The sequence below is a fragment of the Vigna umbellata genome, chromosome 6 (assembly GCF_029865625.1).
Source record: "Vigna umbellata cultivar VRB3 chromosome 6, Vumbellata_1.0, whole genome shotgun sequence".
Classification (NCBI taxonomy): domain Eukaryota; kingdom Viridiplantae; phylum Streptophyta; class Magnoliopsida; order Fabales; family Fabaceae; genus Vigna; species Vigna umbellata.
This window is the reverse complement of record NC_142170.1, coordinates 32,411,649-32,430,840: the sequence shown is the minus strand read 5'-3', so window position 1 is coordinate 32,430,840 and position 19,192 is coordinate 32,411,649. Positions and strand designations below refer to the sequence as shown.

Here is a 19,192-nt window from a genome sequence, read left to right as displayed (position 1 = left end):
TAAAGATCTACGTCCCTCAAGGCAAATATTGGGGATGGACTGATGGAGGGATCAAGCAATTAGAGTGTTATGTCTATCTCAGCAAGATATTTGAAGAAGGTTTTTAAGAGGTTTAGGATGCATGAATCTAAACTTGTGGGTACACCATTGGATCATCACATAAGCTCTCAGTTACTCAAGCTTTTAGTTTTGAGGAAAGTAGGTGGGAAAGAGGACTATTGCATATGCTAATGGAGTAGGGATCATCATGAGTTAGATAGTGTGTAACAGATCAGATTTGGCACATGCTATTAGTTTGATTAGCAGATTCATGGCAGATCTTGGATATGCTCATTGGGAGGTAGATATATGAAAGGAACAATATCATATGGACCATTGTATAGATAGTCTACCCATAACAAAGAAGTTATAGAAAGGTTTGTAGATGTAGACTGTGTAGGGAATTTGATATCAATAAGTTGATTTTTGGGTATTTTTTTTCCCACTATTTGGTATTGCAGTTTGTTGGAAAGCCAATTTACAATCGGTAGTAGCTTTATCTACTACCCAAGTTGAGTATATCACATTCACAAAAGGGGTGAAGGAGATTGTGGTTGAAAGGGATTGTAGGAGAGCTGGGTATTGTGTAATTATTCGTTGTGATAGTCAAAGTGTCATATATTTAGTTCATCATTAGATATATCATTAGTGAGCTAAACACAATAATGTTAGATTGCATTTCATTAGAGACGTTGTTGAGTTTGAGAAGGTTAGGATTGTGAAGGTAGCATTGGAGGATAATCCTACATGTGTTAACGAAGTCCATACCAAAATCAATATTCAAAAGTTTCTTGGAGCACATTAAATTAAGGTGATGTGGGATTTCTTCATTATTTGGAGTCAAGGTGGAGAATTATAATGTAGTGGCTGATGAAGGGCACCATAGAGAATGTCTAGTACCACCCTTTAGTAGCTTGTCTATGTGTAGGCTATGCACGTTGCATTGACTATGAAGAAATTTTTGTTATAATACAATTGCTTTCTTTCATTCTTGTTCTTGTGTTTTTCTTGTTATTATTGAATGAACACAACATATTGTTTTCCTCTTGTATAAACAGAAAGTTAAAGATAGCTGGCGGGTTGTGAATCACAGAGATATTATACCTACAGTTCCTCGGCTAATGGGTTATTGTCATGTTGAGCGACCTGTATTTCTTGCTGCAGGTGTTTTAAGAAATGCTCTAGTGAGTGATTATTATAATTCTTTGCACTCGTGAATCTCTGCATTAAAAATCAAATTGTAATAAGAATGTACTATTTTCTTTATCTTCTACTGTCGTGTGAGGCACTCATACTTTTTGTTGACAATTTTAACTGCTTAATTGATTTGGCTATTAATGGCAATATTTAGGAAATTTTGAGTGAAATGGTATGGTTAGATTTGTTAGTCTTGATAGTTCAACTATGTAATTATCAAGAGCTTGGTTATATGGGAAAATGATTGAAATGGAACAATTAAAATGGCTATTAGGGGAAATGAATGGAATGAAATACTTACATTTATTAGCCCCAAATATAAAATGGCTATTATTTTGGTATCACCCTGGCATCAGACAGTTATGCAATGTAATTTATCAAAGGGTTAAGTATGTTTTTAATACGAAAAATTGGAATTCGTCCTTATTCGAAATTGATAGGCCCTGGATAGTTTACAAAAGGAGAGAAAGAATTAAAGAACCTAACTGTCTTAACAGTTGGGAGGGGAGCGGGAAAGAATTGTATAAATAACCTCTGTTTGGCAGAGGAGGGGAGTTTTTGCAGTTATTGTATAGACAGGTTCTTTGAACCTTGTGAGGGAGGTTATGCTCCCAGACTATTCATTGTACAGGCTATCTCTTGATAAATAATAGAATTCTTCCATTCATCTTTGCATTTTGTGTGTGTGAGAGTGTTTTGGCTAGGTTTCATACTTAGAAACCTAACAATTTGGTCCGACCTACTGGATCCGAGGAGAGGTGCGCGAGATTTGAGGGAAGAGTTGACGGAAGGTTCAATGTGATGGAGGGCCGGTTAGAGACGATAGAGATTGCGGTTGACGGGATTAAGGCGAAAACAGGGGCGTTGCGCCAAGATACTATCGCAATACGCCAAGAATTGAAGGAGATCACAAGGATTTTGGGGGGGAGAGGTCGACATCAAGCCGACCATCAATCGGAAGATAGCCAGGCGTTGGTCAATGAGAACAAAAAGAAACAAGGGGGGACGAAGGCGGGGGAGAGGGAGTGGCCGTCCCGAGAGCACATTCAATTGGAGGAAAAGAGTGGAACTACCCACTTTTGAAGGATCGGATCCACTCAACTGGATCAATAGAGCGGACACATTTTTTGACTTGCAAGGGGTAACAGAGGATGAGGAGAAGGTGCGGTTGGTGTATATAAGCATGGAGGGCAGTCCTGGATATTGGTTTCGGTTCTGGAAGGAGAAAGCCAGAAACCAATCTTGGGCGGGGTTGAAGGAAGCGATGGTAGCGCAGTTCGGGGGAAGAAGCAGGGGAACCGTCTTTGAAAGGTTGGCCACCATCAAGCAGACCGACTCAGTGCATGAGTTCATCAAAGAATTTGAAATCTTGGTAGGCCAAACGTCGAAGCTACCGGAGGAAATTCTGTTGGGATATTTCATGGCTGGGTTGCAAGAGACAATAGCAACCAGGTGCGATTACTCAAGCCTCAGGAATTGATGGTCGCGATGCGTATCACGCGCGACGCGGAAGAACTGCATGGGGGTGCGAAGTCAAGGGGAACGGGGAGAAATATAACAAACTGGAATAAGTCGATCGGGACGATGTCGTGGGTAGAACCCATACGTCAAAACCAAAACTGAACGGGGCGAGCGGAGAGTAGTGGGTCGGTGCGTAGAGAATCGTCACAGGCGAGCGAGGTGGCGTCATCCAATATCGATAACAGAGGACGAAATTTCCGAAACTTGCCTTACGCCGAATATGTGAAAGGTAGGGAAGAAGGCAAATGTTTCAGATGTGGAGGGGCTTTCGGGCCTGGGCATCAATGCCCAGAAAGGGGTTTGAGGATGTTGATTTTGGCAGAGGACGAAGAGGGAAATGAGACTGAAACAGAGTCGGAGTTAGCCCAGATGCAGATGGAACTTTTGGCGTGCTCTACAGGAGGTCTGACGCAGGCTAAGACGATGAAGTTGCAAGGAGAAATCGGGTGGAGAAGAGTTTTAGTCCTGATTGACAGTGGCGTGAGCCACAATTTCATTAGTAGAGAACTTGTGGGAGAACTGAGATTAGACACGACAGAGACGGGGCCTTACCTAGTTAGCTTGGGCGATGGGCAGAAAAAGGAAACCCGAGCGTGTTGCGAAGGTGTGCGGATTCGTATAGGGGAAGTGGAGGTGACAACTAGATTCCACCTGTTTGAATTAGGAGGAGTGGATGTGATTATGGGGGTGGAATGGTTGGCTACTTTAGGAGAGGTAACTATGGATTGGAGCAACCTGACCATGATTTTCAGCCAGGAGGGTAGGAAGGTAACAATAAGAGGGGATCCTACGCTAACCAGAAGCTTGGTAGCTCCAGAGGCATTGTTGAAAATAAAGGAGGCGGAGGTTTGGATACTAGTATGGGAACTGGGAGAGATGGAGAGGGGTGGAAGGAGCACCTTACACAGGAATAACAGGGATCCGAGAAAAGAAATAGAGGAGGTGTTGGACCAGTATGCAGGGGTGTTCTAGGAACCCAGCGGGTTGCCCCAGAGAGACTTATGGTGCATCAAATACCCATGAAGGAGGGAGTTGACCCAATAAACGTGAGGCCCTATAGGTACCCACATGTGCTGAAGAATGAAATAGAGAAGCAAGTGGCGAGAATGTTGCAAACAGGGGTGATATGGCCAAGCAATAGCCCATATTCCAGCCTTGTTATATTGGTGAAGAAGAAGGATGGTTCTTGGAGAGTCTGCGTGGATTACAGGGCCCTAAACCGTGCCACAATTCTGGATAAGTTTCCAATTCCAGTGATAGAGGAGCTGTTGGATGAGTTGAGAGGAGCAAAATATTTTTCCAAGGTTGATCTTAAGGTTGGGTATCATCAGATACGAATGGGAGAGCAGGACATTCAGAAGACAGTGTTTCGAACTCATTTGGGGCATTATGAATTCTTGGTAATGCCATTTGGCTTGACCAATGCCCCATCAACCTTTCAAAGCGCAATGAACGACTTACTACAGCCTTACCTAAGGAAATTCGTGCTAGTTTTCTTTGACAATATATTGATTTACAGCTAGTCATGGGCAGAACATATGAGGCATGTGGGGATGGTGTTGAGGAGGCTGGAGGAGAATCAATGGGTTGCTAACAGGAAGAAGTGCGAATTTGGAAGTATTCAGATAGGGTATCTTGGCCACTTGATTTCTGAAAAAGGGGTAGACATGGATCCGGGAAAAGTAAAAGCAGTGCTGGATTGGGAGAGACCAAGGAGTGTGAAAGCCTTGAGGGGATTTCTTGGGTTGACTGGGTATTATCGGCGTTTTGTCAAGGACTATGGAAAAATTGCTAAGCCCTTGACTGACTTATTAAAGAAGGGAGAGTATAGTTGGACTGAACGGGCTGAAGAAGCTATGTCCAGATTGAAGAAAGCAGTTACTTCAGCCCCTGTGTTAGTGTTACGAGATTTTGATCAGCCATTCCACACAGAATGTGATGCGTCGGGAGGGGGAGTTGGAGCAGTGCTGACACAAGGCTGAAGACCCATAGCCTATTTCAGTAAAGCCCTATCAGAGGGGTCATTGAACAAGTCAATCTATGAGAAAGAACTCATGGCCTTGGTGATGGCCATACAACATTGGCGACCATACCTGCTGGGACAACGGTTTGTAGTTCACACAGACCAGAGAAGCTTGCGGTACTTGCTGGAGCAGCGGATTACAACCCAGAATCAGCAGAATTGGCTCGCCAAACTGCTTGGGTATGACTTTGAGATAGTCTACAAGGCAGGGAACACCAACAGGGCAGTGGATGCACTGTCGAGAAGAATGGTGGACCAGGGGGAAGGGGAAAAGGAATTGAGGGTAGTGGCTAGACCCTATTGGTAGGATTTTGGAGATATTCTAAAGGAGGTGGAGGGGGATGAATACTTAAGGAAGGTGGTGCAGGATATTAAGAAGAACCCAGACTCACACCCACCCTTCACTATGGAAAATGAAAGGCTGCATTACAAGGGTAGGTTGGTGGTATCAGCTCAATCATCCTGGATTCCAAAATTGGCGGCCGAGTTCCATTTGACCCAAACTGGGGAGCATTCCGAGGTGTACAAGACCTACAAAAGGGTGGCTCAGTCTCTTTATTGGGTGGGAATGAAGAAGGATGTTACAGACTATGTGGCGGGTTGTTTGGTGTGTCAACAGCACAAGTACCTTGCATCTTCACTTCAAGGACTGTTGCAACCACTACCTATTCCTAATGTTATGTGGGAAGAAGTCAGCATGGACTTCATAATTAAGCTGCCAAGATCGAATGGGTTTGATGCAGTGCTGGTGGTGGTGGATCGCCTTAGTAAGTATAGTCATTTCGTGCCCTTGAAGCACCCTTATTCAGCCCACACGATAGTTGAAGTGGTCAGGTTGCATGGTATACCAGCTTCTATTGTGAGTGACAGAGATCCCCTGTTTTTGAGTAATTTTTGGAAAGAGTTGTTTAAGAAGCAAGGGACTCAGCTGCAGATGAACACAACTTACCAGCCAGAGTCCGATGGACAGACGGAGGTGCTGAACCGGGTATTAGAGGGGTATTTGCGGTGTTTTTGCTCGGAGCAACTTAAGGGATGGAGTTTTGTTTTACCTTGGACGGAATACTGGTACAATACCAGTTTTCAGGGAGCTGCGAAGTGTACACCTTTCGAGGTAGTCTATGGGAGATCACCTCCATCTTTACATAGGTTTATTCCAGGCGAAACAGTAGTAGAGGCAGTAGAGGCAATAGCACAGGAGTTACAGACACGAGATGAGGCTTTGAAGCAATTGAAGTTCCACTTAGTGCGAGCCCAAGAGTTGATGGTAAAGCTGGCTAATAAAAAGTGGAGGGTAGTAGATATTGAGGTAGGAGACTGGGTGTATCTCAAAATTAGGCTGCATAGGCAGACGTCCATGCCATCAAGGCTGCATTCGAAATTGGCAGCGAGATACTATGGGCCTTTCCTAGTTGAGCAGAAGGTGGGACAGGTGGCTTACAGGCTTCAGCTACCCGAAACAGCTTGCATACATCCTGTTTTCCATGCATCACAGTTGAAGAAAACAGTGGGAGATATGAGTGTGGAGAAAGAATTACCTGCGGATTTACAGGGGGAAGGGCCGTTTTATTGGCCTACTAAAGTCTTGGATAGGAGGCACATAAGGCAGGGAGACGAGGAAGTGCCACAAAGTGTTGATTGAATGACAAGAAAGGGGCCATGATGGAGCAACGTGGGAAGATTCCATTACCATACGTGATCAATACCCGGAATTCAACCTTGAGGACAAGGTTGAACATGGGGCGGTGGGTAATGATAGGCCCTGATTAGTTTACAAAAGGAGAGAAAGAATTAAAGAACATAACTGTCTTAACAGTTATGAGGGGAGCGAGAAAGAATTGTATAAATAACCTGTGTTTAGCAGAGGAGGGGAGTTTTTGCAGTTATTGTACAGGCAGGTTCTTTGAACCTTGTGAGGGAGGTTATGCTCCCGGACTATTCATTATACAGACTATCTCTTGAGAAATAATAGAATTCTTACTTCATCTTTGCATTATGTGTGTGTGAGAGTGTTTTTGGCTAGGTTTCGTACATAGAAACCTAACAGAAACTTTTATACATTTTAGTTTCTAAACTTAAAAAATGAATGGATATATACTTTTTAACTTAATTATGTTAAAAAAATTTAACGTGTTTACGTTTCCCAACCATATTGAAGTAAGAGCATGTAAACATCTCATGCGGTTAATATAATTGAGTTAAAACCACTATATCTATTATTTTTAAAGTTTAAAGATTAAAATGTATTAAAGTTTCGGATAAAGAGAAATTTCAATTTCTCATCAAAGTTTAGGAATTAAAAACATTCTTGGCCCTTTCTCAAAAGCATGACATTACATATAAAATGAAAGTCAGTCGTCATTGACTAAGAGGAATAATTTCTTGAAGTTTAAAAGAATTGGGCATTTCCAAACGCCTACTCTTACTAATATATCAAATGCTTGTCATCCAGGAAAACAAAGATATTTTGGGAGATGGTTATGAAGATGATGTTCTTGGGGAATCAACACCGGATGTTATAGTCAGTGAATTCGTAAGTTTCTTTCTTAAGTTTCTTCTTTTGCAACTTCGAAGTAAATGTTTATTCTGATCTATTCACAAATTCACTTATAATTATGGTCATTATTTTTTATTTCACACTAATACCAAATGTTATAGTTATGGTCATTAATTTTTATATGATAATTAAGTTTTTCTTAAATAAAAAAGACGTAATAATGAACTTTTTATTTTTAAATCTTTATCCACGTACATCTTAATAGTGTCGCAAGGTATATCCTCGTGCATTTCACACACCTTACCATTGAGGTCAAATGGGAATTTATTAACAGATTATTTCTTATTCAAATGTCAGTTTTATCTGATTGTAGACAGCATACATTTATTGTCTGGTTAAGGTTCTAAAGAGGTTAAAAATTAATCCCGACTTTGGTAATAGTATTGTTTGGCTCCTCTGGCAGTTCTCTAAGTTCATACCTGTCCTTTTAGAATATTAATCATATTTTCTTATTTTTAGAATATTAACTAGTTGCACTTGGCTTTTGCTGATGAGATAACTGTAGTGCACATTTGGTTATTATTTGCACTTTTGGTTCCGTTCATTTTTAATTTCTCAAAAAAAATATTTCTAGCAGTAGTAGTGTATACATAATGCTTTCTTTGATTGAATGCATATTTCATGTCGTTCTTATTAGCACCGTTGGAATATTCTTCCTTTTAAGAATCTAGAGGTGGTCTTTCTTACATGCTCACCATTCACAACTTTCATGTATCAGTTGAAGGGTGAGAAGGAACTTATTGAGAAGTTGTTGCAAACTGAAATAAATATATTCCGCTCAATCAGAGATGGAAGTGCTCTGATGCAGCATATGGAGGATTTCTATTACATCACGTTACTAGAGGTACAGTTGAATCTCATAAAACTATTCAATTTATCACTTGCCTAATTCTTTTGTTCTGCTATTATCATTCCTGTCTAGTTTTATAGAGTAGCTCGGATGTTTTTTTTTGGAAGTAGTCTATTATAATAGTTGTAGAAATGTCGGATAGTATTCATATGAATGAATACTTGTGTCACGAGCAAAACTAATGAACATATTATATATTGAAAATGCATCTAACAATAGTAATATTAAAAGAGTGAAATCTACAAATTGGAAATTGTACTCTACTGCATTATTTCTTTTACAAAAGAAAATTCTTTAAGAACTAAGAAATGCATATTTTGATATTCCTTATGGTCTTTTAACGAAATTATCATTCAGTTTAGGTGTACAATAAACACCTTGCCATAAGTATATTAATTTTGTATATCACTAATGAACCAATATGTGTTTATCCTGTAATTATGTTTTTAATTCATACAGTACAGCTCGATATTTCACGATTGGTTGTCATACCTCGATATATGAAAATGCATAAAGCTAATAGATGCATTATCTAAATCATAGGTAGGAGATTGGGTAGGTCAACCAAATTGACTTTCTTTTCTATGATTAAAGATCAAATTGATGTTCCACTTTGTTTAGAGGACCAAATTAACATCAGTTGGTTAAGGGGGACTAAATTTGTTTAATGATTTCATCATGCAGTTTTCTTTTCTTATTAGTTCGTTCTTTCATTTTATCTGATACTAATGTTTCGTACTGTATTATTATTTAATTCAGAATGTAAGATCAAATTACCAAGCAGTCCCAAGGTCAGAACAAGATCAAAACTATAGTTTATAATGATCCAACAAGGGTTTGCTGTGGCTAGCTTCAGTCTCCGGTACCCAATACTTGATAAAATTGTATATAGGTGTTGAGAAGAGCATACATGTACATTTGAGATCGCTTGCGGGCTTGCGGGCTTGCAGCCAATTCTTTTATGGTATAGTAGACTGTACTATGTTAAACAACTGCTTACATGCATTTTATTTACCTTTTTAAAAAAAAATTAAGATAATCACTTTGTTGGATTGCAAAAGTTGTATAAAAAGCTGTTTCTTGGATCTACTGTGAAATGACTGAACCTTATTAGTTGTTTTAGTACGTCATTTCACTCAACTTTGCTATATTTCCACTTGAATGATAAACTGCATCTGCAGTTGCTTCACATAGCATAAGCATTCACCTTAGTATATCCTGAATTTCTGTTTTTGGAACTAGTGTAATGGGGAGTGGACCTATTCTGCTAAAAATAATTATATGACAATGTTACAATCTCGCCGTTTTTTTTACTACAATTTTTAACAGTCATTATTTAATGCTAATGGAATTTAATGAAAGGTTACGATCCTCTACACTAATCCCTATGTAACTTGTTAGGAAACAGATTTTATTTAGTTTTTTAATTTCATTATAAAGTTTTAAAATGGTCGAAGTCATTTTCCAGAACTTGTAAGAAGAGAGTGAAACTTGTTTATTCTTTCCTCAGTAATGAACTTGAATGTGGCTATTTGTTGCATGATTAATATCCTCTGGAAGAAGATTTTCTGTCTTATTAATAAAACCTACTTGAATTGGCAGCCAAGGAAATGGAAGCTATGCAGTATGTCCTGTATATTTTTCAAATGGAACCGACAAGGAAATGTGAGTTCCTAGAGACTGAAGAACAAAAATTCTTAACAACTTCTGTTGTTTAGGTATTATATTTATTTGGCTTGTGAAAATAATATTATAGCATGAATGTCAAATATTCAAAGACATCTAATCCTTGTTCTGATATCAAGAATCTATAGTCTCATGCAGAATGTAATTTATGTTGTAAATATGCACATACAAACATTTTATGTTGTTCAAAGATTCAGTTGTTGTGGTTGAGCATAGATTGATTTGCATTGCCAGTTTTTATTGGGATTAAGTGCCACGTTACCATTTATTGAAGATGTAAAAGATAGAAGGTAAACAATGATTTTGTTTATGATTACTTGTTAATACAACTAGAGGTGAGTAAAATAAGAGGCGCTGAGCCGAGCTTTTTTAATCGAACTGATAGACACAACAAAGGCAATTTCGATCAAAAGTTATTTTTCACTTATTTTATTCTTAAAAAAATTGGTTTTCAAATTATCTAATTGAAGTTATTTAACTTTTCGATTTCGAATTTATGGAGCAAAACGGAACATCGTTAGGATAAATAGTTTATTTACATAGTTAGGTTTAATTATCACATCCGAAATGTATGTTTTGAAAAATAAAATTTTATCATGATTCTATCTTTAACCAGCATTTCACAACGAAAAATAAGTATTTAAATTATTTTTAGTTTCAATTAAGCAATAAGGTATACTTAAACATTTTGTTTGAACTTTGTTAATGGTAGATGTAATTAAGTATATGTTTGATGTATAATAATCATTTATTAAAGAGATAATGAACATTAATATGTAATTAATTATAATTATTTTTCAAATAAGTTTATACTAGGATCATTATGAATTTGAGATCTAAATTATGCTGATGCTTTAAAGTTCATTTATTATTTGTCATGAAATTTTATTAAAAAAAAAATAAAAAATGAATGCAAAATATGAAGAAATCAGACCAAGCACATCATAAAAACTACATATAGACCTTATAATTATTTCAACTCTACTCATATCTATTTCACATCTACAAGGTTGACTACGGAGATTAATAATATTAATTTTTCCTTTGTATATATGCTCAATTACCTTAACAATTAAGAGAGTTCAAACAAAAACTAATGGAATTCATGTTTTTGTACTAAAATTATCCTTTTTCTTATTATACTAAAAGTAAAATATATCAATATTTATTATTATTTACTGAATTACTTTCTATGGGATGGTTCCTATATGAAAAAGATAAAAATATTGGATGACTTAAGAGTTTTATATTTAGACATGTCATGATTTAAACATGACGTGATTTAGGCATTTCCTCCTGTTACTACTAAAATGCATACATGTAATCGACTTGCTAAATTATGTTTATTAAACGAAAGAATTGGACAAATAAAATAAAAGTTTTATATTTCAAGAGGAAAAGTAATGTGAAACTAGCATAATCATCAAATGACGAGTGAATCTAATTAGGATAAATAATAAGCTCAATAGAATAATTATTGATGTTGTTTATATGCAATACAATAAAGGAAAAAAACAATTGGTTTAATAGCACTGGTTCCTATTTTCGTCAGGTTTGTTCGAAATGATCCTAGTTTTTTTTCCTGTTTAATATTATCCTAAAGAATGTAATTTATGTTCAATTTACTTTTTTTGCAGACGGCGTTTAAATTGTTAACGACCCACTGTTCAATTGTGCAAAACCCAAATGAGATGGCATTTAACCGCCCATGTGATTTCCTTCAAACACAATGAGGTGGATTCTAAAAGAAATGTCATTTATTTAATGAAACCCAATTTTTGATGAGGGTGGATTCTGAAATTAGGGTTTTTCACTTTTCTTCTGTGAAAGCCATAGTGATGTTCGAGGTTAAGCAATTTTCTTCCCAATCTTGGTGGTTGATGAGCCATGTTTGCTTCCCAATTTTCTTCTTCTTCTTGTTACAATAGCTTGGGCTACCGAAGTTGTCATTCCTCACATGGTCATGGTTCAATGGGGGTAGGGATAATCCCATTTGCAATAATCTGCAGGTTAGGCCTCAAAGACACAATCTACAACAAACTAGACCCCAACAAGCACCACTTCTTAAAGCTTCCAAAATCAGAAGGCAATAACCCTATTTTCCCCACAATTTCTACGCATTACCAAATCCACTCTTTGTCGCACCATCTCCACTATTCACAAAAATCTTAGCCAAGGGGGTTATCCAACACAAATATACAAATATAACTAACACTTGATTTGCATAAAGGATCGCATGAGTAAAGCCCCAAAAACCCAAAAAAAAATGCTCAATTTCTTGTCCAATCTCCTAGATGCGGATCTCTCAAACGTGACCTAAATGAGTGGCGTCCCCCACATGTAAAGACTCAAAATGGATAAAAGAATGAGAATGAAATCCCCGTTGGTGAAGAACCCATTATTTGGGGGTGATTGGACTTATTCCTCTTCTTGAGTTTGAGGACGATTTTGGAGGAGAGGGGTTGGTAGCCATCGATGTCGGGGCGACGAATGACAACTCTGAGGCCATTGGATTGGGGTTGGGAACCAAGGTAGAAGTAGGTCTAGAGAGCGTGAAGGAAAAGGATGAGAATTTTGAAGAAAACGAAGGTGAAAGAGGCTGGGTTCCCAAATTATTAAACATGGAAGATGATGAAGTGACTAGGATGAAGATTACGAGAGACAGCCACATCAGATAAAATAGCTTACATCAATTACTTATTACTGACTTTGACACGTGTCGTTAATGATTTAAACGCCGTTTGCAAAAAGGACTAAATTGAATATAAATTACATTCTTTAGGACAACATTAAAAAAAAAAACTAAGATCATTTCGAACAAATCTGACAAAAAAAGGGACCATCAGTGCTATTAAGCCAAAACAATTTTAGTGCAAAAATTTTAGTGTTTCTAGTTTTGTTTGAACTAGTTAATGGTTAACGTAATCAAGCATATTTAATCTTTAGTAATTGTCATGTTTTAAAGGAAAGATTAATATTAATTATACAATTAACTTTTCATTAATATGTAGTTAAAACTATGGATACAGAAAACACTTCAGTAGAATTGGTGTAATTAACATTAATACATCACGGTTATTAAAAACCAAACACATATTCAATTATTCTAGCCATTAACCAAGTTAAGAAAAAATAAACTAAAGAAATTAAAATTTCTATATTAAGACTTTTTTTACTATGCTAAAAATGAAATATGTCAATGCTTATTGTATTGAACCAACTATTTACTGATCTTGGATGAACAATTTTTGTATTACTAAAAGGATATACGACATGATGGTGCTTTGTAAATTGACATACATCATACTTGAAGACTCTTTGAAAAATAAAGGAAACATAAACATTAAAACATAAAAAGATATATGTCTTAAACAACAAAGGAGGACTCGAAAGTACTGTAAGACTGGAGTCAAAAGGTAATCATTTGTCTTCTAGTACCATCCTTGCTTCTCAAGACTTCAAGGCAATACAATCTTCCCTATTCCTTAACAATTTCAATTGTCGTCTGTGACAAAATCCTAAAAAATACAATAAGGAAGAAAAAAGGTTACAAAACAACTTAGGTCATTGAACATAAATAAGGTTATTACAAAGTTTTAGAACATGAAAGATATCTTTAAAGTTGAGAGATGAAAAAAAGATAAATATTGTTGTCCGGTTATTGTGGTACGAATGTCTTGGCAATTATTATGATTACTAGAAAGAGAAACATACAATATTAAAAAAGACGAATGAAGGCTCATATGGTTTGTTACGCCAAAGTGTAACTCGAGTTTTTACATATAGTTTTAGAAACATCATCTATGAAAAAACCCTTTTATCAATAGTCATATCTAGCATCCAACACACTATTATCTGAAAGGGTTTAATTTCAAATATAAATGGAAATATACTATTTATTCTTCAAAAGATGTCAAAGATTAACAAAAGCATAATAGTGAGCAAGAATTTGAACTATTTTGCAGTAACTATACGTTGTTTGATATACAAAGATCAAAATATTTGCTTGAGATAAAAGATTGGCTTTGCAACAAATACTTTATAAAGTCTGTAAAAGAAAGAAGATGCAAATACAAAATATAAAATCTGATCAAGCGAAAATATTCTTTCATTATATACCTTTTAACCTTAGAGAAAACAATTATAATATCCATGAAGTTACATTCTCAACTATCAGTGTTTCATTAGATATAGTTTTTGTAATCCTATGATGTTTCCTCAAACATATTTTTTTATCGTAATCAGGACTCGTGAAAGCTAGTGTGGAAATATTCATTCCCGATAAAAGGTCAAAGTGTTGTAATGTTGTGAAATTGAAACTAATTTGGTGAAATTCTTTAAACTTCCGAGAAAAAAATGACATTGGTATAAAGTACATGACTAGTAATGTCTCTTGTCTGGTACTTTACAAATTCTTCTAAAAAGTTTGACAAGCACAAAGTGGTTAAGGTGTTTAATCTAATGATACGCAACTAAGACGTTGACCATAATAAAGACTTAGAACAACAATGAATAGAAATTCACCTATGAATGATTCTCTAACCAAGTGAGTAATGACATAAAAATAAATTAGTATTGAAAAAGAGTTGAAGTAATTATTCATCATATACATAGATATATAATCTTTTATAACTTTATTTTTTAGGTAATAATATATTAAGGACAATAAGACATAAGTGAATTATTAGGCTTTATCTCATAGTAGTTACTAAGTTGTTAATAGTAATTAGTTTATATAATATCAAGTATATTACAAAAGACACATGTACACAATTATTTTATCAAGATAGTTGATTATTCACTTGTACTAATTGATTACTTACTACAAATAATCTACTATTTAGGAATGAACATGTTTTTACTTACTAAACTAATTTATTATTTTAATTGATAATTAATTATTAATCTCTACTGTTCTTAAATTTAACATTCACAATTTGACTGATTAGCATATTGCTGACCTTTGCTCCCAATTTTTTTTTTTTCAAATATTTTCAGAAGTGCGTGTGGTTAGGCATCAAATAATATGAAACTCATTCTGATTTACAATATCAAATGCACATATCATAAACAATCCAACATTAAATGCAACAACATACACCCTAATATAACAATAAGTACTTCAGGGGAATATCTAAAATAACTCCAGGTTCAAACATAATTTCTATCGGCTAAATGTGAGAATATTCAATCTAACTTGTCCAAAACCAGTGAGAAACTAATTTCATCAATCTACTAGAATAAACTTTTGACATGAACTAAAGCAATTTGGATCAGCACATTTTTGAATTAAATACCGAACAAAGTAAACAACAGAAATTCAAGTACACGAATAAGATTCAAGTTGTTGTCATTCTGTGATTTAAGTTAAAGAAAATGGCCGCCTCCATAAGAAAATGAAGGTTCCATTAGAAACCACACCAACCAATTCTGTTAGTAATTGTGACCTTCCATCCGCTAGCTATAATGCTTTCTTGGCACATAAAAAATGTGCTTATTCTCGTTAGATCTTCCAAATCAAGCATTGTAACATTAATAAAAGTTAATCACCACTATAAATTGCAGTAAGAATTGCTTTAGATACAAATTTACAAGAGGGAGCAAGTTAGTCAAGGGGAGAAAACCAACGCTAAGTATTGCTTACAAATTTAGCTCGTAATCTGTTACAATATTATCAAATTAGTTTTCTCATGAATAACTGATATTTTTTACTTTAATTTACAAGAGTACACTCCATGTACACTTTGTATTACTACAAAGGAAGCCTCAAAACAAATGGCTAGAAGCATCCTTCCCATCCCCCACATCTATGACAGTGCCTCAGCTAAAACATTCAGAGGATACAAGAAACTCGCGCAAGATTTATCTCCCATTCATTTGATTCAAAAAAACATTGAAATCTCAACTCACTAAATTTCAGTAATGAATACCCGCTTAATACTTTTTCACTTACTCGCTTAAAAGAAAACCAAAAAACTTCTCATAATTTAAAATTTTGGTTCACAACTACAATTGCGATCACGTTGTCATTGTGGAATTGCTCACAACAGCAACTGTCCACAATTGCTAAACGAATGTAAATCACAAAACCAAAATGCATTCGCAACTTTGTAATGCAACCACAACAAAGTCGCAAAAGAAAATCAACACCATTTTATTTCACCTTTTTATAAAAGACACAAATTCAAATTTCAATCTTCTTTTCTAACTACTAAATGCTAGTGGTTGAATGAGTGCTACCGTGTCAGATGTTGAAAGAATGCAGAAGGCACTTCTGGATGGTTCCTTGGGAAGCCTCATGATTCATTGACGAATAATTGTAAAAAGATGTATCAATAGTTAAAATAATTGTATATTTCTTTTTCTCTGTTATTTATGTGCAAACATATAATAAGTTCATACAGCTGCACCAGCTGCAATGAACAATCCAGCAGCACAATACCCGAAATTTAGAACCAATTCCGTTCCAAGAAGACTGTTAAAACAAACAACAATTAAAGAAAATTGAGACAAAAATCACACAATAATCAAATAAAACCGAAGTACAGTTAATGACCAAACACAATTATCATATTAACACAATTACCAAACACAATAGATTACACCATGTTCTTTTATTTATTTTTCGATTCCCTTCACCATCACAGAGAGGAAAGTTCAAGATAAAGAAACCCTAACCCGGAAATTATTTAACCCTTACGTAATGATTAGTTGATATCAGCATCATCGAAATCGTCTTCGAAGTTGTTGAAGAAATTCACATCGGCAAGTTTGAGGTCGGCGGTGATGACACCCTCGGCGAAGGTCTCGAGAGGGTCGACGTCGTCGACATCCATCGCCATTGACGACACCTGCTCATCCATCTCCCCGAATAGTTCCATTGCTCTCATCATCTTCTCTGACATACACTCTGAAAAATTACACCCTTGAAATTAGGGTTTTTATATATAGAATGTTCCTCATTATAAGTATAATATTATCCTTTTATATAATATTATTCATATTAAATATTTAAAAAACTAATATTTTGGAAATGGTAAGACAAAACTAAATTAGAATAGTTTAAAACACAATTCGAATTTGTTTTAAAGATTAAGTGGAATCTATTTTTAAATTCAATTTTTTCTGCATCAACTTTGAACCAAAGGTAAGAGTTGAATTGAATCATATTCACTCTTGTCTTATAAAAAATAAAATGTTGAAATAATAATAAATTTTAATTATATATTTATATTTATAATATACAAAAAACGAGATGTTAGAAAAATTCAAAAAATATTAACCTAATGATAATGAAAACTTATATTGAGAATAAACATTTTCTTGGTTTTGAATGTTATTTCAAAATAATAAGATATAATATTAGGATATTGAGTGTGTGTTCACTCTAAATGATTAAAGTAAATTAATAAATTTGAAAAGATTTAAGAATGAATTGATTGTTGGTTTTTAGGAAATTTGGAAATGAGTGAGAGTAGATTTCAAAATAAAGTTTGTGAAAATTAACGAGAGTAGATAAAAAAAATTGTTTAATTAGTAGAAATTGAAGATTACCAAAATATCTCTAATTATATAAGTAATATAAAATTATAATTGTTAATGTTATATTTAATTGTAAAAATGTTTATAAGAAGAAGAAAAATATAAATTAATTTTTATAAATTATATCTATATTTTAATTTGAATTTCAATATTTAAAAAAATGTTTTTTATATGCTAATTAATAAAGTGAATAATATTAATTTTTTTTGTAATTATGTATTTTATATCCTGAGTTATTATAAATTTAAAAGAAATAATAATTAGGTTATTAAAAAGTTAAAATTAAAATTAATTTCAATATATGTAAAAAAGTTAATTACACGCTTTAAAATTATCTTAAATAGTTAAATTAAAATAAATACGGTTTCTTATATAAAAATTGTTACATAATAAGAAATGGTTAAATTTAACTAAATGACTAAAATTATGTAATATGAAAATAAAAAAAATAACAAAGGAAAGTTACACTTTAACTATATATATAATGTAAAAATAAAAGAATTTTGATATTAAAAAAAACATTATATAAAATATTTTGTCCAAAGCAGGGTTCCCTTCCTATTTTCAAAACTTTCACTCAATTCTTCCTATCCTCTTTTTTCCCATTCCAGGAACCTTCGCTAGGGTTTTCATCTAACTTTTCTTTTGCAAATCTCAATATCATTAATTTGGCCTTCCATTATTTTTACTAACTTTTAATTTTCTTTTTCTTCGCCATTTGTGTTTTTGAAAGCCCCATCTTCAATCTCCCACCTTTGTTTTTTCTGTTTTTTTTTTTCAGAAAACGCAACTTGTAGCAAAACTACTTATGTTTGCTGTGAAGTTGGGCATGGAGGAGTAATTGTGATTTGTTATATAGTGCTGAATGCTGAATGTTTTTCATGTGGTCTGTGCTTGGTTTTATAAGGGTTTTTACTTTCAAATCTCATTGTATTTCCAAAGATAAAAATAGCGATTTATCTTGTAAATTTGCGCTAATTATTTATTCCAAATCTCTTGCAAACGCAGTTAATCTCACAAATTTATCTTCTCCAATTTCTCTTAACAGTATTTTCTTTTCAAACGAACACAGTATTAAAAAAAGTCACATATACAAATTCAAATCAATATGCGGAGTCCATATATTTTGGCTGACACACAAGTTAAGATTAAAAGTTGTCATAGATCATAAAGTTCACATAAGAAAAAGTATTTAAAAATATTATTTAAAAATGAAAATGAAAAAAAAAATTATACACATAAAAACATTCACTCAATCTAATTCCATGTTCTATGTAAACAAAGTCTAGTTGAACTTAGGTAAAGTTGAATTAATTAAAAGATAATTTACATACATTAAACTTTATTAAAATCATATAAAAAATTTGATATGTTTTTGTTGGGTCAGACCTATGTTGATCAAGTTATGTCACATTTAGTTAATGTTGAGTCGGGTATGGACCAAGTTTATTGGATATGGACCAAGTTTGTTTGAGATGGCCCTAAGTCAGGATGGATAAAGTTAGATTGGCTCAAGTTGAGTAAGTTGTTTGAGTTGGATTAAGGTTAAGTTAGATCTAGGTCAAGCTAAGGTTGATAAGGTTCATGTTGTGTTAAGTTAAGTTGAACCAATGTCAGCTGAATTGAGTTAGACCCAAATCTATATGAGTCAAGTCTATGCCATGTCAGGTTGTATCTAGTGAGTTGATTCATACACACCATGGATCGAGTTAAGTGAGACCCATGTTGGACCATGTTAAGTTGGGTCACATCAAGCCAACTCGAGTTGGGTTCACGT

The 19,192-nt window shown here is 34.5% G+C and overlaps 2 protein-coding genes across 3 annotated transcripts in view; one reads left to right on the top strand and one right to left on the bottom strand.

Annotated features, from left to right (window-relative positions):
• LOC124841048 (putative triglyceride lipase) overlaps positions 1 to 10,100 on the top strand; it is a 52,778-nt gene extending 42,678 nt beyond the window's left edge. The window contains exons 15-19 of the mRNA XM_088092434.1: positions 1,098 to 1,223; positions 7,233 to 7,313; positions 8,056 to 8,181; positions 8,947 to 9,151; positions 9,790 to 10,100. Coding sequence (XP_087948560.1) covers positions 1,098 to 1,223; positions 7,233 to 7,313; positions 8,056 to 8,181; positions 8,947 to 9,009 — 396 coding nt within the window. The 3' untranslated portion in view covers positions 9,010 to 9,151; positions 9,790 to 10,100. The remainder of the gene's footprint in view (positions 1 to 1,097; positions 1,224 to 7,232; positions 7,314 to 8,055; positions 8,182 to 8,946; positions 9,152 to 9,789) is intronic.
• A 3,006-nt stretch (positions 10,101 to 13,106) lies between these two features.
• On the bottom strand, positions 13,107 to 16,812 carry SMAP1 (small acidic protein 1). Of its 2 annotated transcripts, none has more exons than XM_047317213.2 (2): positions 16,552 to 16,812; positions 13,107 to 13,391 (listed from the first exon to the last, which is right to left on the bottom strand). In XM_047317213.2, exon 1 carries the CDS (start codon positions 16,776 to 16,778, stop codon positions 16,581 to 16,583), a length of 198 nt encoding a protein of 65 aa, XP_047173169.1. In that variant the 5' UTR covers positions 16,779 to 16,812; the 3' UTR covers positions 13,107 to 13,391; positions 16,552 to 16,580. The 2 variants fall into 2 exon arrangements, with proteins under 2 accessions (XP_047173169.1, XP_047173168.1); XM_047317212.2 differs by having other exon boundaries at positions 16,574 to 16,810.
• Positions 16,813 to 19,192: the final 2,380 nt, after the last annotated feature.